The following is a 27,932-nucleotide window of genomic DNA, read 5'->3' on the forward strand; positions in this document are numbered from 1 at the left end:
AGCCAAAATTTTGCAAACTGCTAGACGGCTGACAAGTTGGAAAAATCAAAAGTAACAAATTGAAAATACCTTGAAAGGATAGAACCATCACAAATGGATAAGGTAATATTCAGATATTTAAGTTTTATCCCCTATACTTTAGTTCTTCAACTTTGAAAACAGCTGTCATTGATTGCCATTGGGATTTTTGCAGGATTAGAAACTAGGCTACCCCTAGTCTTAACTCTTTTATCTTTTCCTTTACAACAATACAATACTGACAAGTTGACACAACACATGTGTACCATGTACATAGACCTTTTTTCAAAGAGGCCACCTTGTTGAATAATTATGTAGTCGCCAGCAGAAAAACAATGATAAAACCATGCATAATTATTACAATATGCATGATACAGTAAATAGGGTGGTAATTATGCATGGCTCTATCATTGTTTTTATGGCTGGACTACATAATTATTCAACAGGACATCCTCTTTGAAAAAGGTCTATTGACAAGTCAAGTAATCCTTGACAGAAGTTTTTATAGAAATCTGCAACAAAAACGAAAGTGGTCTCTTCTATCTACTGATTGCTTCCCAGTGTCAGTGCTCCTTCACAGCTGTTTATCAAATTTCCACCAATGAGGTTGCCGTATTTCAAACAGCCCTTCTTTTTGGCACCTGGCATGGCCTTTCAGTGCCTTGCACCACGAACGGGCGGCTGTAAAATCCCACCCTGTTTCAATCCATCCGTGATCTGTGGCTTAGGTTTTTTCTCATTTTCAATTTACTGAAGAAAGCGGGAATTTGATGCAAGAGTTAGATTGTCGACAAAGTGCCGTAAAAAATCATTGAATAAAAGAAAAACTTAAAATCTTAAATATTCACAGTCTATAACTGTGAGAGAAGAAGAATGACCCACAGTATGCCCTGAACTTATCCAGGCAACTTGGCGATTCTGAACTTGAAAAAAGTGCCAAATATGTGAGGCGAAAATCCCAAATTTTGTGCCCTGTATATTATACCGTAAGTTGGTTTAATATTGACATCCCTCGTCTAATTCCGACTACCTTCTTTAGAGAAAGGAATAATATGAAAGTTTGAATCACTGATTGAAAAAGGATGGAGTACCTCTCTGACCAAAGCAAAGAAAAACAGTTTCAGCCTTTCTATAAATTTCAGCTGATAAAAAGGGTGTCGGAATGAATGAAAATGAGGAGGGGTGTCGACATTAGACCAACTTACGGTAACAGTCTGGTATATCATGTCGCTAGAGAGATGCACAAATTGCTCGTCGCGTAGTATCTAGTGCGCCGCAGGTGTTAGAATATAATATAGGGGTTAGGAGTTTACCACACCCTCTGCTATTATCATCTGCTGTTCTACCCTTCTCCATTCTCTTATCTGCTGTATTGTTTGCTCGCTCCCTTTTTCAATCTAAGCTTAAATTCCTATATAAACTCCTAGGCTAGTCTTATCTCTTATAGGTGCCGTGGTATAGTGGAAGTCGACCTTGGCTTCTGTGCAGGAGGCCAGAGTTCGATTCCCACTCACGGCAGTTCACTTGGCAAGTGAACGTTCCTTCGCCTGGGTCAACCCATGCCATGTGAGGGGAATTGGGTAGTCAGTTCAAGGTGCTGACGGGACGCTCATTAGTAAGCGTCTATAGTTGCGAGAATAGGCCTCTAAAGCCTCCCTGCAACTCAATCAAATAGAAAAAATAGAAATAGAAATCTCTTTTATCTTCACTTTAGCAACAATAAAATGCTGACACAACCCATTGACAAAAAATTCCTGTGAGAAGTTTATATTGAAATCTGCAACAAAAACGAAAGTGGTTTCTTCTACTGATTGCTTCGTGACTTTTTATTTGATTTCCACCAATATAGTGAGGTCTGTTAGCTCATAAAAACGTAAGAATACTTCAGATGGTGATAAACGCATGAAATTTGGCACAGATGATCCTTAGAGGGTCTAAACTTAATTTTAAACAGTAACACCAAATTTTGCCACCTGGCCACCTGCCAGATGACGTCATCAGGTGGCTGGGCAAAAAAATATTTTTTTGAAAATGTTCAAAATCTGATTAGTGAGGTCTGACGTCAGCACAAAAATACTTCAGATGGTGATGAAAGCATAAAATTTGGCACATATGATCCTTAGAGAGTCTAAAACTTAATTTTAAACAGTAACACAAAATTTTGCCACACAGCCACCTGCCAGATGACGTCATCAGGTGGCTGGGCAAAATTTTATTCTTTTGAAAATCTTCAAAATCTGATGGTTCCAACGGGAAGAGCATGAAATGCTGATGAAAATCGAGGTATAAAACATGACTTGAAAATCTTCCTATCAAAAGTTATGAAGGTTGAAAGTTTTGTGATGACCTCATCCTAAGCCTTTCCAGGCAAAACCTAAAAACCTTGTAATTTTGGAACAAATTGACCAAATTTGATGATTTATACATGAATTTATATCAAAATTCATTGCTTTTTCTGATAACAGACCTCACTTATAAGATTGCCGCATTTCACACGGCCCTTGCCGCATTTCACACGGCCCTTGCCGCATTTCACACGGCCCTTCTTTTTGGCACCCGTGGCGTGGCCTTTCAGTGCCTTGCTCGACAGGCTAGCTCTAAAACAGCATCTAATAACATGAAAACCAGAATATGATTCTTCAATGGGACTCAAAACTAGGTATTAAGTGCACTTACAAACATCAATTATGTCAGATCTAGCAAAATTAATAATGGCACTTATCAATTGAATTTTATTTTAACAAATATACCATACCATTTTCGGATACTACTAATTCAGGGCTATCCAGCTGTGGGAATGATTTTATCTGAAAATGCTCCCAGAAAAATGCTGACGTCATTGGAAACCCCAAAAACATTGATTTTTCACCTGAATCCGACAGGGGGGGGGTCGGTACTAAGTTGTGGGGGCCAGTGCCGGGTGGTGGTCTGATAAGGTAAGTAAAAAACAACTTAATACATGGTACTAAGTGGTGGTCCTGATTGAAACATTTTTGCAACTTTGTATCAAGGGACTAAATGGTGGTCTCAATACCAAATATGAGGCATCAAGTTAGTATCTGGTACTCAAAATCCTGAAAAATCGCAAACAATTTCTTATTATAGGTGCAGTCTATGTTTATTTCTCACCATTTTATTAGGATGTTTATCACATTTTTTGTTTATTAAACTTTTGTTTTTTGTTTTTCCCTAGGTGTTATCATAGTAGGCGCCTGATTGGTGTAATTATTGTGCAAATTTGGAACAAAGCACCAAATTTGGACCAGACATGCCTAATACCCTGTGGATTGATATTAGAAGTGCGACCCAGAAAAATTTTAAGGGTAGCCCTTATTTCTGGATCCATTTATTGAAAACCTAGGGTAAAGCCCAAGAGCTCATTTTTTATGGAAATTTCAAAACCAATTATAGAATCTGAAAGCTCTTGAAAAACTATGTAGAAGACTTTTAAGCAAGTATGGCTGATTTCTGTATTGAACAGGAGTTATTTGATGAAGAAGTGGTGGTTTCCCCCTCATTTTGGTCAAAAATCGCTTATAAAATGACACTTCTACATCAAATAATTTGTTTCTCAAAAAATGAGTTTGAAATTTCCATAAAAGATTAAGTTAAAAAAAAGGAAGTTTTTAAAATTTAATTTATAGGAAGGTGTACCAGAATTTGAAAGTACCATTACTAAGAATTAAAGGGTGGTATACCTATTTTAAGGGGTAAATTCAACTTAGTACCAGGGTACTAAGTGGTGGTGTGTCATTTCTCAATGGTGATATCAAGAATGTACCGGGTACTAAGGGGTGGTATACCTATTTTAAGGGGTAAATTCAACTTAGTACCAGGGTACTAAGTGGTGGTGGTCTCAGATAAATTTCAAAAAACAAGAAAGTACAACTTTTTGGCACTGGTCCAGTACCACAACTTGGTACCCCCCCTGAATCCGTTGGTAGCCTCAGATATTTGATTTTCAGACCGTTAGTACCCCTTGATAAGTTCTATCGATTAACTAAAAATCGATTCACTGCAAAAACTGCAGGATATTCGAAGGGCAAATTTTTTTTTGTCAATTCTACACCCTATTAGGAGCATAATATAAAAAAATTGTAAGGGGTACTACGAAAACCATTTTTAAGGCCTTTTCTGAACCTCGGACGCTGGTCCATATTTTCATTGAAAAGAATCGGTGCAAAAAAGTGAAACATGAAAAAGTTTAATTTTTTATTGCTTTAATTTAAATGGGGGATTTGGAAAATTTTCTATGTTTAGTTGTTTGCACAAACCCCTGTAACTGTGGGCAAGCACCCAGTTGCTAAGATGTTGGCTTGAAATCGAAAATGAAACCACTGAAAACGAAATTAAGATCATCCCGTACTCGAAATCCCGTAATTTTGATATGCGAGTTTATGTCTAAACAGTTTGTTGAAAATTTATTTGTTAGTTTTTTGCCCTTTTGCCTGAGCTAGAAAACACAGGAAAAAATTTCTGACTCCCTAGGCTATGGAAATGTATATTTCCAGATCTGGAAATCTGGATTTTCCCTAACAAATCCCTATCTAGGGAAGGTGCAACTAGTGCACTAGAGACCCTAACCTGAAAATAATTTTCCCGAACTCAGACTCAAACTTGTGACAGTTTAAAATTTTTGATTGAATTGTCTTATTTGAAAGTTTGAAAAATAAGTTCTGATTTAATTAATCGTTTAATCTATTTACTTATTTATAGAAGTGTATTTCTCAGCTCTATTGACCTCTATGAAACAATCTTACATCTTTACAATTTATAGATCTTATCATTCCATTCGTTTGTCAATTCTGTTATAGAGTTTTACAGTTAGGTACCTGGGCCTCTAACCCACTCTTCTTACAATCATGTTGTTTCCGTCATAAATTTCTTTAAGTAGAGTTTAGTCCTAGGACTACCTCTCACTTTCCATATATGACTCTTGTCTTTTTCTTTTGATGTTTTTTCTTTTGCTTTATGATGCCATTGTTTTATTATCTCGCGTTCTTTCCTCGAAAAATCGTCTGATACTCTGAAATCATCTTTATCTAGTTTGTGGGCTGATGCAAGTATTCTAATCCTTTCTTCTTCACTCTCGAGAGTAACTTTTAATGGTCTCCATCGTTCATTTGTATACATTTCATCTTTACGAGCACCTATGCGTTCTACCTTGATTATCGTCACATTGAAAGCCATTTGTTGTTTCAGTGTTCTTTCTATAAAATCTTTGTCACCAACTCGTTGCTCTTCTTCGTTTTCGTACTTATTTTCATCTAAATCATGCACCATGATGTTGCATTTGGTTGATTTGAGCCAACGCTCCTCTTCGTTCACTGATTTGATGAAACTTTTTATGGTCGCCTCTTGTTTTTGTAGATCTTCTTTGGTGACTTCTACATATGATTGTTTTTTTGTTTCTGTGTTGTTGAGCTGTGTTTGAGATCGTTTGTCGTTCCGTTCTTTGTTGACGTCTTTTTTATTCATTAGCTTCTCGACTTTCTTTTCTAGAGAGGTTATTCTCTCGTTGAAACCTAATTTCGATCCATGATGTTCATGTTTATCTACTTCCTTCGTTGTGATGTTACTGCGAGCTTTTTGTCTACTTGTTTTAATCCTCTCAAGTAAGAGTGGGGTTATTGTAACACAAATTCCACATTCGAAGCGCCAGGAAGCGCCAGCTTTTATATTGCAGACAAAGCTGAATCTGATAGGCCGGGAGCTCAGAGCAAGCATAATGAACAAGTCTATCACATCTCCTACATTGTAAGGTGTCGTTATCTGCTATGATGGTGTTTGTTAAACAGTTATTGGGTGTGCAATATCCATTGTTGAATTTCCTTGTTAGAATTTTCGTTGATTTCCGCCATATTGTTGCATTTTCAGGATCATGGCAGCACAGAAAAAAATTTACGTCAATCACATTTCCCGATCTGGAAAGAAAGAATAGAATAAATCAAGCAATGTCACAATTCGTGATATCTTGTAGAGAGTAATCAATTTAAAAACTTGTGATCTCTCTTTTCCTGACTCGTCCATAATCAGTTTAGAAAAACTTGGGATTTTTAATTTCCCGATGCAATTCTGAATGGGCAACTAGAAAGTTAAAAATATTAGTTTTCCACGTGTGGAAATCCGTTTTCACTAACACATTGGTAATACACTTCCAGCATGGGAAAATAGGTTTCCCTAGTTTCCTTACTTTCCCGAACTTAAAATTCTAGACTAATGTGATCGAATAAAAAACCACATCTGAACATGAACAATCCCTAGGCTAGGGAATCAATAATTTCCTGTGAAATACGATACCATGTGCTGTTTATCGAATACGTCATCTAAAAATCATTATCTGGTGACACAGGGTAATATCCTTCATCTAAAAATACTATCTGCTGTTCATCAATGATCTCTTCCCCGGTAAACAAACAGCAGATAATTTGTCAAAAAAGTCATTCTAGAAAAATGGATGTGTTGGTCAGTCAAAACCCACCACCTGGTGAAGAACAGCTTTACTTTGTGTGTTTTGAAAGTTTGGTGTATATGTACTCTGTCTCTGAAACAGAAAATGCTTTATCTTTCAAAGAACAGATTTCGAAATGGTTTTTATAATGTTTTGTATAATGTTAAGTATTTCTTACTGTATTGAATTATAAAATTTGATCTCTTATTGTTTTAATGAGTATCAATTTTGCATCTTCAAATGGCTTCGTTGGCTTTATAATCTTTTTAAACATGCATATTTTTTGCATATTTCCCAACTGAATTCAACCGTGGCTTTTTTGTTCCTGTTTTTTTTTTTGCATGAGTTTTTCCGTGAGTCGTGAAGAAGAAAATCAAAATAAAGGATTTAATCCATTATAACTTACTTTTCTAAACTCAAAAATTATTCATCTTTTTTTTTCAAAATAATAAGAAATTATCAGAAAAGACAAAGAACCTTATTTAATTTTCTCCTTTCATTAAAGAGTTATGTCATTTTTTGCTTTGGACATTGAATTGTAAATGGTTACCAACAGCATAGTTTTCAACCATGACCATCTTATCAAATGGCTATCGCTAATGAGCTGGATGAGATCTAGCCTGGGGTCCACTTTTTTATAGACTGGATGGCGCGATTAAGTGGCCTGGTATTAGTATTTGGTAATATGTTTTTGCTTAGGCGAAACAGTCCGCCAGATTTTCGTTGTTTTTGCCAGGTGAAAATAAGGGATTTTTAAATCTGTTATTGATGTTTCTTTCTCATTCTTAATTATATTTTTCAACTTAAAGTAGCTTTTTTGCTATTAGGATTTTAAACATTTTTTTAAAAATGGTAACCTCATCAAATGCTCCTAGTCTACTTCACTGGACTCATCAAAAATTATTAGAAAGCAAAGTTCAGCCAGAAGTAGATTCTAGTCTAGATGAGATCTGGACTCTGATTTTTAAATAAGATTTGGGAAACATAGTTGTCTCGTGATCAAAATTTCCAAAAAACCCTTAAAAAAAAACTTAACATCACTTTTCCTGACTAACCAGCTGCTCCAGAACATCTTTGAGGACACTATCATGTCTTTTATAAATAGCCAGTTGGTATGTTAACATCAAACTATGGGTCTCATTTTCTTCTTTTTTTCAGTTAGTTTATCAACAATCAGATGTGTTTGTACATACAGCTGTGCCGGGATCTACTTTCCATGATGACATCATCAGAGGAACTCTTACTATTTATAGTGATGTAAGTTACCAAATCAAATTTAAAACGACAATTCTTTCTTTTGTGATATTTCAATTTCATAAACACTTTCAATTCTTTAAACATTCACGTTTTTTTTATAAGGGCATCCAAAATTTGAAGCCTTTGGATGTTCTTAACTTTTTCAGATTTAAGCCTAAAAATGTTTTTAACATGTTGTTCTTATTTTCGCCATTTTGTGGGTATTTTTGTGCGTTTTTCTAAGAAATTGGGTGTTTTATTGTCCCCAAAGCCTTAAAAAAATGTTCTTAATTTGTTCTTAACATTTTGGCCATCAAAGCCTAATGTTTTTATATACCGGGTGCACCAAAAAAAAGTATACAGGTTTGTCGAGTTATTGTGAGCTTCAGGATTTAAAGGAATAGTGTATTGATACAGTTGAACTCGACAGCAAAGAACTCGCTCATGTTTTTCCCGCAAAAAGTAAAACTACCCGAGTGAGTATTTCCCGTCAAGGGCGCGAGAAAACCGAACGAGATTCTAGTCTTGCTCAAAAAACGAGCTAGAAGAAAATGGCGACTGGAAAATTTTTATTGAGAAAAACTGCAATCTTTACGAGATCTTCATTGATCATTTTGTGGCTGAGCAGTGTTAATATTAACTGAAATAGGTCATATTATTATTTGAACTATCATTATGGAAAGTTTCAATGTTTATTTTTCTATGATGCTGAAGATACAAGAAGATATTTAATATCAAGGTTGAATTCTTTTGCTAACCAATTTATACAGAACAATCTCTTCTCTTGCTTCTTTCAGTTAAATAACAATGTAGTCAATTTTGAACACTCAAGAGGAGAAAGAGATTTCTATTTTCTCTCGAAAGTGTGCATATGGATCTGTGAAGTAAAATGAAACTCATCAACAAGACAAGAAAGACTTGTTCATCTCTCGAAAGTGTGCATATATGGATCTGAGAAGTGAATGAAACTCATCAAGACAATAAAGCCTTGTTCAAAGAAGATTTTCATGGTTCGCACTTCAAAATATGGGACATTTTTGTTCATCCAATGACTTGAAAAATCAACTCTGGAGACTGTAGTCTACATAACTTCAAAATACTTCGATATAATCATGGAACGTGGATATTATTTTCTCGATAAAAGCACTGTATCATGAGATTTTGCACGAACCAAATAAAATGAAGTGAAAAGTAACTCTACGATGAACGAAAGACTCTGGTTCTGAGCATCAAATTGTACTGATTTGGAATTTTATGAAATAATGTTGAGGAAGTAGCAGTAGGACACATTGATTTGATTAAATTTAAAATCCTGTGACTATCATTGAAAATTAAGATCAAACCATTGATCAAGGGACTTTGTCTTCTTGTGCTTCTGGCATGGTTCGACTCTGAAGCTACATATCTCTGCACCCTTTTTGAAAGTCCTCGTACATGCTATGATTTGGGAACAGTTGAACGTATTTTTCATTTACCAGTTTGTTTCGTGATGGATGGACATAGCTGCATTTTTTACAGTGGTATGGATATGCTGCTGTAAGAAGAACTATTTATATTTTATTTACGTTGTTAAGAGTGAATGTGGAATATTGTGACTGATGTTGTATGAAGTGACGATAAATACATATACTCAATGATAAAATTTTAAGATATTAAAAACATTTTCTGCTAAAAAAAGGAAGTATTTTTTCACCAACAGTTTTCCCTATGAAGTGCTACTGTGTGAAAAATTCTGAGGGTGCTTTAATTGGGCTCTTCCAGAAAAAATCCGTTCATGGGGGGTGGAGGATGAATTGTCCAGGGGTATTGAAAAAATACCAAAAATTGCAATGTCCAGGGGTAATTTTTTATGTCCACGGGGTTGATTTGATGTTTGTCCAGGGGTATAACCCGTGTCCAGGGGGTTAAAAATCAAAATGTCCAGGGGTAATTCATGAAAAAAATAATATATCCTCCACCCCCGATGAACGGATTTTTTCTGGAAGAGCGCATTGAGAATTTTTTTTTGAATGGAAAGAAATATTTTGGAAGGCAATTTCAAAGAGGAGGTCATATTATTATTCAAATACTTTTGCATCACTCTTGATAAAAGTGAAGCCATAAAGAATTTGTAAATACTTTATATAGTTTTCAAAATCCAAATGTATATACAGGAATTTTGTAATGTGATGTTATTTTTTTCAAAAAATGTTTTATGCTTTATTTACTATTGTTTTTTATTTTGTTCATCTGCTCTTGATGAAACACAAAGAACACAGGAAAACAAAAAAAAAATGTTTATATCTTCTCATTTCGCAATCTCTTTGTGTATAGAAAAACTCTTGTGTAGTATTTACATTTGTGAATCAATTTTGGCATAGCAAAATAGAAAATTTCCTTCATATAAGTATGATACAAGACAGAAGAAATTACACGAAAGATTTTTCATTCCCCTCCCAACTTTTTTATGTCGCAAAGTATTTTTCGGTTTGTTTAGATTACGAAAACGAAAGTGAAAATCCCGTTCGACCAATCAAATTGTAAACTTTTATCGCGCTCGACCAATCAAATTCCAGACACGTGACCATAATATTTTGATTTGCGTAGCAATACACTATTCCTTTAAAGTTTTTGCTCATTCTTTTTTATCGTATAGAGGATGCTTTAACTTAAATTTTAAGCTATCATACATTAAATTTGAAAAAGTAGTTCGAAAGTTATTTTTAAAAAACTGACTTTTTTTCCATGTCGAAATTTCAAAAAATCATTAAAAACAGCAATCACGCTATAAATAAGACAAAATGACAAAAACACAATCTTATTGTTTTTTTTATTCTTTTTTTTTCTTATTTATATTTTGCCAACAGTTTTTCCATCTTATTTGCAAGTCATGAACATTTCCAAGACGAGCAAACTCAATGCAGACCCAAGTTCTTTGAGCAACTAGTCGAGCTGAATGGTGATCCATTTTTTCAAAAGTTTTCTCACATAGCACACACATGACATCAAAACCTCTCCAAAAGTTTTTTTCAGCTTTTCCAAAAATATTATCCCACATGGGAATAGCTTGTTTTACCATATTTTCAAATTCCTTAACAAGTTTTGATGAATACAGTTGCATTTTTTGCTATTTTCATGTGTAAAGGAGGTAAGTGTCAAAAGAAAAGTTTGCTCACTGTTTTTCATGATTTTGTGAAATTTCGACATTAAAAAAAAGTCAGTTTTTTTTTAATAAGTTTCGAACTACTTTTTCAAATTTAATGTAAATAGCTCAAAATTCAAGTTAGAGCATCCTCTATACGATTAAAAAAGAATGAACAAAAAATTTAAATCCTGAAGCTCACAATATCTCGACAAACCTGTATACTTTTTTTTGGTGTACCCGGTAGTTTGTTCTTATCAAAATACAGTTTACGCAATGTGCTTCATCTTATTTTCTATAGGGTGAAGGAACATTTGTAGAGTGGAGGCCATCAACTGGTTTTACACCAGTAGAATACGAAGTTCATCCTGTCTTTTCTGGTTCAATTGAATATGGTGTCGTCACAACACAAGAGCCTCTATCAAGTAATTACTGCTAAACATAACTCATCCGTTTCACAAATCGAATGTAAATCTTTCCAAACAACATAATTTGAATGTAGCGTGAAAGTGCTCATGGTTACTTTGTTCACAAGGTAATTATCTTGTCAATTCTTTTTTCAGTTGCCAGTTCATCTAAAGAAACCAACCAACCACCACCTGTTCCTTACAAAATCACATTTAATGTCGAACAAATCCACTCAATACGAAGATCTGACCCTAAACTTGCATGGTCTTATGTTTTGTTTTACATGAAAGATCACCGATCTCAACCAGCACTGCATTTCCATAATGGGGGCATCCAAGAAATGATTTCTTGTTTGCAGAGATACATCTGGTTAACAAGGTCAAAACTACTTTTACGCAATTTACTGTATACAATAGGCTTCTGCTCATCCTCTAGCAAAAAAAGTTTCTTATAGAAAGTATATCTATATAGGAAGTATATATATAGAGGTCTGCGATTCAGACTATGTATACAACAACTTTTTAACTTGGTTTTAATGAAAATGATAAATTTCCTTAAACCAGGATTTTGCCAAAATTATAATATATTCAGGTAACGAGAGTACGTGTCTTCAGTAAGTACCACACTGTACCCTCTTATATAGCACATAGGTTAAAGTATAAAAGGGTAATCAGAGAGAAGTTAATAGTTACACATGATATTTTCTTTTCTCTAGATCATCTTTGAACAGTAGATTATTCATTGTCAAAGAAAGAGATGACGCAATGCAAAGTGCTGTCAATCAATTCGAATTGTTCACAGATAAGCCAGTTGGTGCCATTTCGGTGAGTTTCCTTCAATCCTAGTATCTTAGACCATCCGAAACAACAATCTAAGCAAAACAAGGGAGGGTAAAGGTGCTCTTGGGACAAGATGTTACCAAAAAATCAATTTTGGAGGCACAAATTCTTTTTCGAACATGATATTACTCAAGTATTTATACTGGTATGATGAAAATTCCTAACATTTCAATTTACTTATATTTTCTTAAATTACTTTTTTTAGAAATTATTCAACAATACATTTTATGATACATTGAACAACTTCTCTAAAGTAACTAACTACGTTTTGAGTGGTATGGGACAGCTAGATTTACAAGAGCGCCGTCCAGAACGCTCAGCCAATGGTGGCAATGATGACGAATTTGAATTTCTTCATCCTGATGAGGTTAGTCGAGTTAATAATTATTAATTAAAGTCTGCATTCCAATAAATGCTCATTTTTCGCCAAAAAAGTTGGAACCTATTTTTATTTTTATGCCCCCTTTTTATCAACCTATTTTAGAACACCATAACCTAAGACTCTGTAAATTGAATTGGTTTGAGTTTTCTAGAATCAAATGATGTCAAATACGTGTAACCTCTGAGCGTCAATGCAGTGCCTTTGCATTTTTTTAGCATTATTTCCCTGATCTCCAAAAATATTGGTTCTTCTTACAAGAAGAGTGTTAATATAATGTATATATGCTGTTTGTATGAATATAAAAATACCTAACAACTCGAACAGATACGGGAAAAAAAACTATCCTCGGAAGGAATAAGAAATACTAAATATAACGCTCGGAATCAGAATACTTAGATATGACATTTGGAAGTTTTGTTTCGTCTTTCAACCCTAGCTAAGCTTCCTGCAAAGTTCTGTTTATTTGAGAGCTAGGCTAAAAAGTGTATTTATTAATTTTTGGCAATATTTATGTTTATTCAATTTCCTATAGCTATGATTTAAATTTCGATTAAAATAAAGATATTATTGTTGAAAAGTAAATCCTACTTGCGTTTATAGTGAAAAACTTCCAGATTTATTTTCGGAATATTTCGAAACAGAAAACACACTCTACAATATGCAAAGTAAAAAATAGCTGCTAGGTGGTTATCTTTTAAAAGGTGAATTACTGGCGATATGCGATCAATTGACTGGGCTACTCTTTGAAAATTTGCCTTTGCTATATGTATATCAATGGAAATGAAATTCTCAATACTTTTTATTGCAGTGTTATAAAATGGCCTCATTATGTTTATAGTATCAGAAAAAATTGCCTTGAAATCGTTCACCCTTCTTCATGCAAAAAGATTTTTAATACAAATATGAAGCAGACGGATTTGTTGGGATTTAATATTGATCCTGTTATAGCATCAAATATCGCAAGCACTGTATTAGCTTGGAACTATGCTTTGATGCATTTATATACATGATCGTTGAGATCATCAGGGATAAAGATCAGACAAAAGTGAAAGCAAATCAATTGGTTTTATCGCTCTCAATTCCTTATATAATTGTATGTGTAGGTCAAACAACAAAATTCTTTTACAATATATGGACTTTGCGTCACGTCGCCTTTACAGGTGCTCCATCCTCGAATACTGTTTTAGCTGCTCTGAGCACAGATCTTTGGATTGCAATCCGTTTTCTATATGCTTATATCCAACTTTAAATCGATTTGTTCATTTCGGTATAAGCGCTGGTCCGATTTATTTTAATTCTTTGAGTTGCTAAACAAAGTCTTTCGTGGAAGTGAAACATTTATCAGGAAAATTTTTGAAGGACTGGTTTATAATTTTGTAATGCTGACGCTCAATGTTAATGTTTACCGCATAGCTCTCAAACAAAAAGCGCGTATTCAAGCCGAACAAATTTCAATGGATAGAAACTCACGATTGACGAGATCGGGCGAAAAAATGCTTGCTTTGGTTGTTCAATAACATTCAATTTGTTTTGGATCCATGTTTTATTGCGTTGTTAATAGTTTGAAAAGATGTTTCGTATTATGATCCATATATTCCCTTGAATTACGCTATTGGCAATTTACGATTTGTTGCTAGAATTCTTGCAGAAGGATGAAAGTCGATTTTTGCAAAGTAGAACCTTAAATGTGGAGCTTACAATTATGCTGATTATGCAGTAAATCGACCAATGTTCTAAAACAGCGAAATTTACAAGTCTTTAAATGAAAGCACTTTATACGGAATTATCAAAAACTACATCAAATTTCATGTCCTCTAATCGATTGAAGAACTAGAAAAGGCAAACTATTGGAAAGCCTGGGAACCTCAAAATCACTTCTCGAATGAATGTAATTAAAAATGAAATAATTCCTAACAGTATAATTTGATTGGTTATTTAAAAATATTTCTTTCATATTTATCTTTCTGATAATTATTTTTGCACTAAAACAAATATTATCGGTAGGATAAATTAAGATATCCTTTGTTCTTAATTTCGTATATTGGTTATTTCCTTTTTTAATGATTTTAAGATTTTTTTGCTGTATTCTTCAGGTTTAATAAAGCCTTGAATTTTTTTCACGAGACAACTTTCGAGAAAAAAAGAAATCTTCCTCAACCATCCGTCATATTGTCCACAAAAATGACATCGAATTACAGCATCGCAAGTTTTACCTTAGCTTTGATCTTTTCTACACTTCACTTTTTCATATTTATAAATATCTTGAGAAATAAGAGGCAAAGAAGAATCAAAGCCAATCAGCTGATTGTAGCACTTTCGTTTTCCTACATGGTGATATTTTTTGGTCACATTTTTATGTTCTTTGCACATTTTGGACATTACGTTGTATTGGGCGCCATAGTTTGTTCTAATATCACTTTAGCGGCTCTCAGTGTCGACCGCTGGATTGCAATCCGTTTTCCGTATGCTTATCCAATTTTAAACCGGTTTGTTCAAATCGGGTTGTTGAGTGCCGGTCCATCGTTTTTCATTTTCGAAATAATGATATACGAGTTATTTGGAATCGATGACCGAACTTTAATTCAAAATATCAAAGCTATTGGAACACTTTTAATTATATTGTTGATGATATATCTGAACATTGAAGTTTATCGGATCGCCCGACGGCAGAAGAAACGAACCCGAGCTCCAACGATTTCTAACGTTACGACTTTAAATCGTGCAACGACGACTACATCTAATGATAGCACACGACGCCGAAAACAAACTTTTCGGAATAAAGATTTCTCACTTTTTTATGCTTGTTTTGGTTGTACGATCACTTTTTTCCTTTTCTGGACACCTTCCATTGTTGTTTTATTTTTATCCTGGAAAGAATATTTTCCCTTAACTCACGTCATTGGGAACTTGAATCCTATCTCGGACGCTGTATTGATCGTCAGATTTAATAAAGTCTTAAGAAGAAACGTCAAGTCTCATTATAAAAGATTAACATGTAGAGAATAATATTGCTATTGGATTATCTTAAATTCACGAGACCTAAAATTGCGTGACTTTAAGCTTGACCTTGGCTTCTGTTATAAATTTTGTTTATTTCTTATGTGAAAATATTTTATTTCAAACACTTGTTTAAAAAAAAACAATTCATAAGAACATAAGGCTTATTATTTTTGCCAAAACAATCCTTGCCTCATTGAAAAAATGCGAAAGACGTGAAAGTAATTATTATCAGGGACATTTTAAATACACTTTTAAGCCTGAAAATCATAGAAGCCAAACTTAATAATGAGAATTGTAAAGTAAAGTACAGGCAAAATCAAAAGCTTTCAATCTTAACACTTTGGGGCCTAGGCTCAATTTCAATGAAAATTGAGTATGTCTTTAATTTAACACCGTAACTTCATCCAACCAGTCTGAATTTCCAAGACACCAAAAAGAATGATTTCGAAAGCAGCCTTATTTGCTAAAACTTGGGTTATCTAAATAAGGAGCCAAGGAGTATTGGATTATGTTCCGATGTTACGGTTCCGTTCCGAAACGAAACGAAATGGATCCGAAACAAACGTGAACGTCAAAACTCGAAACGTCAAAAAAGAATACGTTATACAAAGCAAAACAGATCGAAACGGTTTCGTTCGCTCCACTTTTTTCATCGGAACGGAACTGCTCCGTTTTCTTGTTCTGAAACGTTCCGAAACCAATATGAACACACTCGATCCGTAACGAAAATCATACCGGAACGAAACGGAACGGTAACGTATGAACATGATCTCAGTGGAATCTCAAACAGAACATAGACGAATATTTGTTTATATGAGAGTGTATGTATATTAGAACTAAACTATAAATCCGTTATCCATAAATCTTAAGTCCGTGAAACAAGTTCAAGTCCATTAAAAGCCGTTAGAATCAAGTCAAAACATTCGAAAAGTTATTGATGTCGTTGCATTGACACATCGTTATCCTTTCGGGTGCGCTTACGATTGACACGTGTTTTGGTATTTGTTGCAGGGTCACCACTAGATGGTTGTTGTGAGCTAGTGAGCTCGATAAGAACAAATTGGTTGATTGTTGGTTGGTTCAAAGTTGATGTGAAACTCCGTTTGGTTTGTTTTTGAAAACTGCCGTATTGTGGTGTGGTATTGTATCGTGGATTTTGAGTGGTTTGGTAATAAATTCCTGCTTGTTGATGTGCGTTTCGTTGATCCGTCAGCCGTCTCCGTTTATGCGAGAATGCCTGAAAAACGATGTTATTACCCACATGTTGGCGTTTACGCGCATGTAAAGAAGAGATGTCGTAAAATGGTTTCAGTGGGTTGATGGGTCGAACTGTGTTGTCAGATTTTGGTGCTGGTGATGTAATTTCTTTTGGAGCTGGTTTGTCGAATAAAGCTTGGAAGAGGTCTTCTTTAGATGGTTTTGGTGATAAAGTGTTCTTTGTTTCGGCTAACAGTGACTTTGTTTGGTCAATTGAGTTTTCCGGATAGGGTCGTTTCAAACCTGAACGACTACGGAAATTTAAATGATCTGAAAATTGCGATAATTCATCATTCAAGTCGCTCAAAATTTTCTGCGTAATGCTACTGCAAGGTCCATTAGATGAGTTTGAGTCTTTTCCCAAAATATCGGTTTTATTGATGACATCCCGAGTCGATTTCGGACACGCACGTGGTATGACGTCATCTTTTTTAGAATCCATTTTGTCTCCCAATCAGGAACAATGTCAACAAAATGAATATTGAATAAAATTCGTTTTTTTGATAGAGATAATATTTCTCGTGATTAAACAAAACAAATAGCGAGAGCTGATTAAAACACAGCTGCTCTTCCGAATGAAAATTCCTACCTGACTTTCTCAAAAATCAATACCTCTTTTTCAATCAAAAGCATGAAAATATATTTGACGTCAGTTTTATTTACTTTCAACGTCATTTCATTCGATAAAGATAGTGGGAAAAAATCGTGGTTCTGGCCTCTAGTTTTTTTCTCACTGATATGGCGATCAGCGGTTTGCGTGAATGGACTTTTTCGGTTGCGTGAAAAATGCATGAAAAAATGCGTGAAAGCTGGAATTGAAAAAAACTTGTGTTAACGTGAAAATCCACTTTTTGATCGCACTAATGCGCGAATCTGCGATATTTTTAGTCTGAATCGCAGACCTCTACAAAACCCCAGGTAGTATAGTAGTATATCCTCTATAAGGAGCACGAATCCGTTAGTGGATGCCAGCAGCCTACGATATTTTGTGTTTGAATACTTACGTGAATTTTCTCTTTTTTCCATCAATTATGTGCAAGCTTCCCGTTTTTGAAATATTTCCCCGATTTTCCCGAAAAAATTCAGATTTTCTCAAAATCGGGTTTGCGTGAAACTCGAGAAAAACTTGCGTGAATGCGTGAATTTCTAAAGAAATTGTGTGATTGCGTGAATTGAGGGTCCGCTGAACCTGAGGGGAATTGAATCAAAAGAAAAATCTGCAAAATTTTGTAGACCCATTGATGAGTGATCCACGTACGGTTTGTATTATTAGATTTCTGCTTCTAAATAACATCCAAACAGCATTATGTGTTGGCGTCGTAATATTTTCATAAATAAATTTTATTCATCAGCCGGAAATTGACCTGGGTACGATCATTCCTGTAGCACGTGGTGATCCTTTACAACCAGAAGAATGGTGTGCTTTCTTCAACAATGATGGTGCTATTACACACGCGCACAAATTGAAAGAAAGAATATTTCGAGGGGTAAGTAAGAAACAAATCAATACTCTTAGGTTCCAAATAAACGCCCCAAGCTTTCAAAGAGAAGGTTCCTTATTTTGCTCTAAATAGCCTGATTTTAGCCTATATTTACCTTATTTTTGGGTTTTCAGAAGTAAATTTCCAACCCCCCGGCAATCAGGTCCCCCTCCGTTTATTAAAATTTTCCAGCCCCCCCCCCTTTCTTCGTACCCCTCCCCCCGTTTATTTGGAACCTAAGAGTACATGAAGAAACCCTATTAATTGTTTCGTCAAGAAAAAATTAGTACATCGGAGGATTAATTGTCCGGGGGTAGCAAAAATGGTCAAAACTTTCCTTATACGGAGGATCAACGGGGTTAACACCTTCTTTATATATCATAAAAAAGACAAGGCCCTTATCATGCGAGTAACCTTTAAAGACATTCTTTTTTATGATATTAAGGGATGCCTCTGTGCTGACAAAGCAGAATAAAGAAAAGCATTTTTTTCAAAGTTTGTGCTCGCGTTGCACAGAAAGAGGAGAAAGTTGCCCTTTCTTTTATTCAAAAATACTGCGTAAGCAAAAGAAAGGAGACGACTCATAAATGATGTCCTTTAACTTTGTGTTGAATCTTTAGGGCGTTCACGAAGATATCAAATGTGAAGCATGGAAATATTTGTTGGGATTTTATAAATTCGATTCAACATATGAAGAAAGGGGCGTACGAAGCAAGAAATTACGGTAAGAAAAGTATATAGGTCGGCCTAACATTTTCGAATGGTGAATCTCAAGCTATTCTGACTTACAATAGCTAGTTCCTCGACTGTCTTTATAAGGCTTATTTGATATCAATCGATACTTCGATAATCAGTCGGTTTGAATGAGATTGATATATGAGTGAAACCTTCACACTTCCAATCGGCAGAATGTTAGTGAGTCACAGTGATAGCCTTATCCAGATTGGGAGTGGATATATACAACGAGTTTCTATTGTTCTATTATCTACAATCTGAGCTTTACTTAGAGCGCGTTCATCTACTTGGTCTGGTTAGACTTTACTGACCATCATAGGCATTCAAATTTTATATCCATGACACATTACTTTCAAAACTACGAAAATAAGTGGACATTTTTTCATAGAGACGATTACAACCGCATGAAAACGCAATGGGAAAGTATAAGTGTTGAACAAGAGAAAAAATTTCAAGAATTTTCACAACGAAAACAGCTTGTCGGTATGTATCCCCTGTCGGACATTCCTGCAAGAATGAATGAATCGGTTTAAATTAGGCATATAAAAAATGTTGACGGGCCAATATGCTGTATATTTTCTGGTCCAACCATATTCTCCAGTTAGAATTTTTACCGTCAGAACAAATCCATCCGTATCCAAATAATATTTTCAACGCTTGGAAACGACCAGTTGGGAGTTTTTCTGAGCTGTCTCGTTTTTATTACGTTATTGTTGTAGTAATAGAGTAGAATACCATGTACTGTTTCTTCAAAATGGCCAGCTCTAACATGATATTAATGTTATTTCATTAGAAAAAGACGTTACAAGGACGGATCGAAAATTGGAATATTTTGCCGGTGACGATAATCCAAATGTGAAAAAGTTGTTCAATGTTCTAATGACTTATTGCATGTACAATTTCGATCTTGGTAAGTCACTTTAATACACTTATCCATCCCTAGTAGCCCGGTTGGCTTTTAAGTAGCAATTACCTCACCAAAAGCCAGGATTTTTCATTCCGTTTCTTGGGGAGTTCCACTTTGATGATTTTCGAAAAATAAAAGCCTTTGAAGTTTTTAGACACAAATTCGATTTTTTCACTATTACAAAGAGAATCGAAAGTTTAAAGTGACGTCGAAAAAATCGAATGCTGGAGCCCGAAAACCCGAAAAACTGGGCTCAAAGCATTCGCAAAAAAGTCGCAAAGTGGATTAGACGTTACTGCGTAGAAAAAAAGCCGGGATTTTCAGGGATTTTGTTTAGTATATGCCAGCTAGTTTGAATTTACAAGGAAATTACGTATGTCAAAATTCTTTAACTTCGAGAATGTCAATTCAACGACTCTAGGCATTTTGACGCCATTCCTTCATTTCTGGTAAACTTGAACCCAGTCTCCTCGTGATGTTATTATCATTATTATTTTCGTGCGACCAAATTACTCAGAAGTGAAGAGTTTTTTTAATAACCGTATTAAAGAAATTCGATACAGTAGACTCCCGGTATTCAAGCTCCAAGGTGGACAAGAATTTACTTCCAATAACCGGGAGTTCGAATGACTGAAAAATTTGTTTTTTCGCCAGATTTTCAACTTGAACTTAATGGGATGGACTTTTCTGAAGTAATTGAGGCATTGATTGTAGTTCAGTCGAGCTTAACATAAATAAATTGCTTGAAGAGTGTAAAGCCATTAATATTAAAACCTGATTTTTCGTAAGAAAATTCGATAATTGGTCCCAAGGGGAAAGAAATCGCTTCAAATGACTGAAAGCTCGAATAACCGAAAGTGTTTTTGCCTGAGTTGGGTAATAATAACCGAATTATTCGAGTAAGTACAGGTTCGAATAACCGGGAGTCTACTTTAGCTCCCTTCAAATCTTTGTTCTCCTTTATGGACATGTTTTTTTTTGACTGTACCAAAATGCCCATTTTCAACCAACCCGGTTCAAATCGGCACTAACAGAGACAGCTGAACCCTTTCTTATCGTTATTCAAAAATAAGAAAATAGATTAGTAGCTCTGTCCGATACTTTTTGTCCGATCTTAATAGCTTTTATGGAACTTAAGATATCGCTTGTTGAATCCGGAGTATTTCAGGATGAAAAAAATCATAGTCTATAGTCATAGTCTATTTCGGATTTATAAAGTCGGCTCTATATTTGGCTTTTGTCGTGTCCAATTTATATACGAAACTTATATCAGGGTGTAGCTAAAGGATTGAATTTTCACATCGACCTCTTTATTTTGGAAAAAAACCGGAGGAAAATGGGATCAAATTGATCATTTTTGAAATCTAGGTGCTAATTCTAATCGTATATATATTCTAGACAAGTCTATTTATCGGGGAAGTGATTTGAGATTTTTGTTTAGTTGAAAGAAAGGAACGAACTAAAGAAAACGGGAATTGTTAAAATGAGTGAAAAATGATTAAAAAAGTCGTGATGATTGTTTTGATCATACCTCACTCCGGCCTTTAAAGAAATTACTCTTCAGGCTATTTTATGATTTTAGGCTACCTCATGAATGCATAGAAACCTCCTCAGGACCGAATAATGAGTCATGGAGTGAGATATGATCCAAAACACTCCATGATTAATTAATCCTGAAATACTCCAAATTTTGAAATTTCAAATAGCTCATTTTAAAGCCCTTCCCAAATTTCAATACACATCAAAAATTTGGGAAAATTCATCATGCGAATGACGAAATAATTAAAATTTTCGAAAACCTGATTTTGGTACAGTCAAAAAAAAACATGTCCTTATCAAGATCATGTCTTAACTTCCTTGTATACCTATAACTATTTGCTCAACATGAAAACATTTCTGCTAAAAATGAAAATTACCGAATAATTTGAGATATGTACCAAGCTGGTTGCTTATAAAAACTGTTCTTAACAGAACCCTTCCAAATTATGTACCAACTTGATTTCAACTCTTCGAACGGCCGTACCGTAGCACTATCCGAATTTTTGTGGTTTTAGCGCGTTTGATTATCGAGCGTACTTTTCGATAGTTATCCGTAAGTATTAGCGATGTCTGTTTCGTGATGAAACCCGCATCGTAATTTTACGCAGAGTTATTAGTTTTCTATCCTTTATGTATACAAAGTAACGACGTTTATATCTTGTTGTTTCCTTTGAAATTGCAATATTCTAAGTAAAAACATGTTCATAATGACCTCTCTTCCAGGGTATGTTCAAGGAATGAGCGATTTGCTTGCACCAATACTGCGTCTGGTAGAAGATGAAGTTGAAACCTTCTGGTGTTTCGCTGGTCTCATGCAGATGGAAGAACGAATGTTCGAAATTTCACAAGATCTCATGAAAACACAACTGGAATGTCTCGGAAAACTGATCAAGTTCCTATATCCTAATTTCTGGGCTTTCTTAGGTAAGTGTTAACCTCATAAATACAGTCGACCCGCCATTTTTCTGGCCTCTCTGTATGTTTAACTTGGAACTCTTTGATTTTGTGTAATTTCCTTTTTTCTTTTTAAACAAGACTCATTGACCCTTAGAATGTATTTGTGTAATATATTGCTGGATACATATATAGGATCTAGCCTAATGGCGGTCAATCTGCTCCAAGGGGAAGGGGGGATACTAAAATATAAGCATTTTTTTTTGGTTCTTAGAAGACAAAAAATGGTTTATCAAATCGTCCTAAAAGATTTTAGTTCATGTGTACTAAAAATGACCACCCCTCAAAATAGGGTCGTTTTGGTATACAAAAGGATTATCGAAAAACGTTCTAATCCTGTTTTAGACAGGAGACCCGTCCTGTATTTTTATAATCTGATGTATACAGGACGGGTACGAGCTGTGAGGCAGATAGTGTGAAATTCGAATTTAGCGCTGTCCTCGCTTACTAAAATAAAAACCAAATTTCGGAAGTTGCGTTTTCTCTAAGAAAGTATGACCAGTGAAAGAATAACAGAATTTGATTGGCTGTGTTTTCAACCGTCATTAGGATCTGGGAAATTCAAACTCTCAGCCCTAACCATGCTATATATTTCGCCATCAGTATATAAAATAAGAAATCATAGCATGGATCTCCAGGCTAACCCTGTTTATGTCTAAGATTTTAGACCATTCCCATACTATTTGTTTTATCTTCTAAAAATAATTTTTTTCAAATTATTTTTTTAGAGAAAAAGGAAGCACAAAACCTATACTTTTGTTTTCGTTGGTTATTAATTTCGTTTAAACGTGAATTTGTGTATAAAGACGTAATGACACTTTGGGAGGTAAGTTCCTTCATTTGTTTTTCTTGTTTTGAGTTTATCAGTTTTAAAGGCTTTCAACACAAATGCACAAATATGTGCAGATTTACCTTTGAGACAACATGTTCAAAAATTCGCTTTTCGACATCATTCAATTTGACACGGAAAAAATGACAGGTTCGATCTATTTGAGCAACCACAGGGTTAACCATCCAGTTAGCTTCATATTCTGAAAAATATCAGAAATATAAGTGACATGTGTTTACTTTGAGTCGAAAAATGTATAATTATGTAAAACATCTTTTAAATATATTTTGATTACTCAACAATGCCATTTAATGAAATCTAGTTCAAAATCGAACTTTCGATAAACTTAAGAAAAACCGTGGCAAAGAAATGGAAAGTGTTCATGTCGATAACTTTTTTTCATTGTTGTTATCTTTGTAAAACTGTAAAAGAGCCCCACCCCCCCCCCCCCGCAAAATAGGGTTCAACCATAAAAAGTTGAATACAGTACTGCAGTGACGTAGAAAAAAGTCATGTACTAAAGACAAGAATCATATGAAATAGGCTAATGGGTTTGAGGTATAGATCCATTCTGATTTACAACCGACCAATTCTTAAAAAACATAAAAAAATAAAAAGTTATAGTTGACTTCTAGCGAAGAACATAAGACAGACGGGGTTCAAGATTCTACGGTGTTACCCACGTTATTAGTTTGACATTTTCTTTCAAGATTTCTGGAAGCTAATAAGATGATATATTCTTATAGAAGATATTATTATAAAAAAACAAAAATAAATCTTTAGGGCAGACTAGAAATTTCAAAAAAATTTCAATACGCCTAAAATTTGTTCATACTTTTCTTAAACCTCTTAATATTTGGGGCCTGGTGACAATTGTTAGGGTCTAAATGTGACTAAAATCTTTATTGTGAGACTTAAAAATTGTCTGATTTGGCTGAAATGTCTTTTTTACGCTGAACATATAAACGACAGTTGGGATTTTTTCCTGGTTAATAAAGTGTAACTGTTAAGGATCTGCTTTTTTTTTGGTCTATATAAAAAAAATACACCCTCCTTGATATTTTTGGAAAATGCTAATGTCATGACGCAGAGTTACCGAAATAAACCTGTTGTCTCATGTCTCTGTCACACACCCAATTTCTATTTTCAAGTAGAATTTTCCTCTTTTTATTGAATACGAGCTAAAAATTTCCTCATTGTTGAGGCTTTGATTTTGGATGGGAGGGTTGATTTTTTTACATGGAATTTACTCGAAATGTGGATGGACTATGGGTTTGCGAAAGAGGAGAATTTTGAAATCTCTTAGAGCTATTTTCAGAACAGAAAGAACAGAAAACAACCTTGCAAAGGGAATTTTTACTTGCTGCTTTTTGCTCGTGTGGTCTATATAACCTTCTTCTAAAACTGTTCGTATTTTCAGTAACTTTTTGTCTGATTCCCTAAGAATTTTTTTCAATCTGCGAAGCCGTAAAGTGACACAAAACTCGGATTTATCTGGGAGTCATGACCAATATTTTTGGGTGAAGAGTAGAAACTCTTTTTAAGTCAGAATTAAATGATAAGTCAAAACAGAATCTGGCAGGTTTTTCTTCAAAATAAAAGTTTTACCGTTATGAATTTGATGTTGAAATTCGTTTAAAAACTCGATTTCCCAAATGTATCTGGCCGCCATTTCTGAGGACGCTTAGAAATTATAAAAGACAAAACAACGGCTATAACTTTCTACAGAATCTAGTAGTTTTTTCATCAAAATAAAAGTTATACCATTATAGAATTTTGATGTGGAACTTTGTTTGTAACCATAGGCACTTTGGACACAAGAATACAGTATGAACTTCAAGTTGTTTATCTGTTGCGCCATCTTGGAACATGAAAAAGACGAAATGATGAAAAAGAATTTCGATTTCAACGATATTCTAAAGGTATGTTTGAAAGTCAGGGCCCACACCACCGGAGGGGGCATAGTAAAAAATTTTGGTTGCGCCACCTTAGACTCTATATTCATTTCCCCCAATTTCAATTTCATGGCGTGGGCCCTGAAAGTATATGTTTAGTGTGTAATGGTCGAGGTTAACGGCTCCCAACTGGCACGCAACGTTGTTTCAACGTTCATTTAATGTTCACAATGTCCATAAAACGTTAGATGAAAGTTGAAACGACGTTGTGTGCCAGCTGGGCTTACATTTTTATAACGAAAGCAGCTATATGTGTTATTCGAGTTATAGAAGGTTGTTTATAAGGGTTAGTTACCTGAAATCACTAAAGGAACCAGGGACCTTGTTCAGGTTAAGTAGATATATGAACTATAGATACTCAATTTATGGAGACTGGTTTAATACAACTGTATCAGTGTAGGATATCAGATATCCTTAAGCCACTCGGGAGTACCTAGAGGCCTAGAGTCAGCTTTTATTGATATCCGGTGGGCGAGGCATTTTTTTAAAACCTACCATTAATATAAGTACGAGTTAAAATTCAATGCTAAATTACACAGATCTAGCTATTTTATGTACCCTGTTTCCAGGCCTGGTGCACCCCTGGACACACTCAAAAAAGCCGGCCCTGAGATTATACTCAGTGATCGAAATACGCAGAAAATCCACCCCCATTGGAAAACTGTTCTAGAATACATCCTCCGCTGGAAAAATCTTTCATACCTCCCAAGGGATTTTTGAGCTGATAACAATAGCATTTGAAATCCTCACCCATAGGAAAAAGGGATTTTTTATCTCCATTGGTATTTAGTTACTTCATGTTATTCCTTACGAGTTAAAAAATTCTCACAATTATAGATCGGGTACCTGAAGTGTATATATTTTCTCGGCTACTAGATTTTCGCCAATCGCGAAATTTTTCTGAAAAACCGTGTTTCGCGAGTAATAAATTTCGCGATTGCCACTTTCTGGAATTTTGCGGTTCATTAAATTTGATGTTTCTTAAGAAAAGGGTTAAAACAAGAAAAAGACTTTTTGATTTTGCATGAAACATTACGTATTAGGTGTAAAAGTATCAAAATTGAAACAAAATATTACTGATCCCTTAATAAATTCATTCTCTCTTCTATTTTCAAAAATGTTGCGATTTCGACCTATTCTGAAAATTTTCCTATGTATTCAATTTCGCGATTTGGTGATTTTGAACAATTTAACCAGTACTACTAAATTTCGCGAAATTTTGACTTAAAACTCGAAAATGTATACACTTAAGATAGGTCAAATTCAAACTCGACCCTCTCAACCCAAGTTCTATTTTCAGATATGTCCAATCTGATTATTTTTTGAATGTGGTAAATTTCAATTCTAATGCAATGTTATTTTAATATGTTGTCCTTTGGGGTAATCAAAACAACAAATTGCCCCATTTTTTTTGTCACTTATAAAATTCAAATATCGTTTTTAGCATACTAACAAATTGAGTTGTCAGATGGATGTCAGTTTTGTGTTATCGAGAGCAGAATCCATAGTTTTACAACTGAAACAAGCTGATGACTTGCCTGATCATATTAAAGACTTGATTACCCAATCTCAAGATGGGGATAATACAGAGGATGATACTGGTTCAGCGAGGCAAAATGGTAATGTTTTGAATAATAGAGACAAAAATGATAATGATGATGTAACAGCGCTCGGAGGAGAAGGTAGTGTAGATGGACCTTTAAAAGAAGATGTAATTGAGTTAATGGTGGATACACACTCTGTATTTTGATTGTGCTTTTGCATTCTTTTTTGATAGTTTTGATAAATTTCTGTTCAGTCTTGTTAATCCTATTATTTTGTCCTGTCGAAAGCTTTCACATGTGGAAGGGTTGTAAATGCAGCGCTAGGTTCAAAAGAACTCAATAATGAGCCAATCAAGTGATTAGTTTGAGGGTAGTATCTTAGATCTGTCATAAATGTGTACAAAATAATATTATTATTTAAAAGCTAAATTTAAACTTACTTTTACATTTTAAGAGAATAATTTGAAATGATCATTTTCTTATATATTTAAAAGTTTTACGATTCAAGCATATATTTTGAATCCAAAAATAGGTTGAGTATGGGTAACAAATTCCTGGTAATTAATTTTTATTTATCTGGCTTGAGAGCTCAATGGAGGTGTGCCCTTCATAGAAGTCTCAAAAAAAGCCCTCCCGTGCAGAGACTTTTTTCATGAACCTATAATCTATCATTCTTGTTTATTTAAGGGTATGCAAAAATAGAAACTCTTTTAAATTTTTAAGATTGTCTCATGTAAAAAATGTCATTGCGTAAAAGTGACTATTGTCCTCGTCAAAAAATGCAAAACGCTGGTTAGTTCATACTTTGTACATTTTATTTTTCAAATCTCAATTTGATTTCTAGTTTAATTATCATTTAGCTGTAGTTCTTGACTTTTCGAGACATTATACTCAATGTTTTGTCAATGGACTAATCTATGCTTCAGGACTGTCTTAGAATTTCAGTTCTATCATGACAGAAGAATAATGACAAAAAGCTCTCTTACTGGCATCATAAATAACACAGTATTTTCAGTAAATTTTAAAATATTTTACAAATCTATATATTATTCCGATAAGATTTTTATATTACAGTATATTCAACAACTTTCAAAATGTTTGTATATATAAAAGTGAATTTTTTTGTATTATAAAGTATAAAGTGCTCTGTGCAATTAGATTTCTCGTGTTTTTCTCCTAAAATTATTCAAATTTTTTCCAGAATAGCATCTTCTAGTGTTTTCTCCTAGGTGGATTGGATCGGGGAATTTATCGAAGTCGAAGTCGTCTATATTCT

General features: G+C 34.5%; 1 protein-coding gene across 1 annotated transcript; it reads left to right on the top strand.

Moving 5' to 3' along the window:
* Positions 1-27,813, top strand: LOC136810668 (TBC1 domain family member 15-like). The gene is made up of 14 exons (XM_067067242.1): positions 1-102; positions 7,628-7,726; positions 11,128-11,251; positions 11,390-11,612; positions 11,950-12,058; positions 12,279-12,440; positions 18,065-18,199; positions 18,814-18,917; positions 19,317-19,411; positions 19,722-19,838; positions 22,098-22,298; positions 23,057-23,154; positions 24,963-25,079; positions 26,557-27,813. Exons 1-14 carry the CDS (start codon positions 94-96, stop codon positions 26,860-26,862), a joined length of 1,899 nt encoding a protein of 632 aa, XP_066923343.1. The 5' UTR covers positions 1-93; the 3' UTR covers positions 26,863-27,813.
* The last annotated feature ends 119 nt before the right edge of the window (positions 27,814-27,932 follow it).

The sequence above is a fragment of the Clytia hemisphaerica genome, unplaced genomic scaffold (genome assembly GCF_902728285.1).
Source record: "Clytia hemisphaerica strain Z4C2 unplaced genomic scaffold, Clytia hemisphaerica genome assembly, whole genome shotgun sequence".
NCBI lineage: Eukaryota > Metazoa > Cnidaria > Hydrozoa > Leptothecata > Clytiidae > Clytia > Clytia hemisphaerica.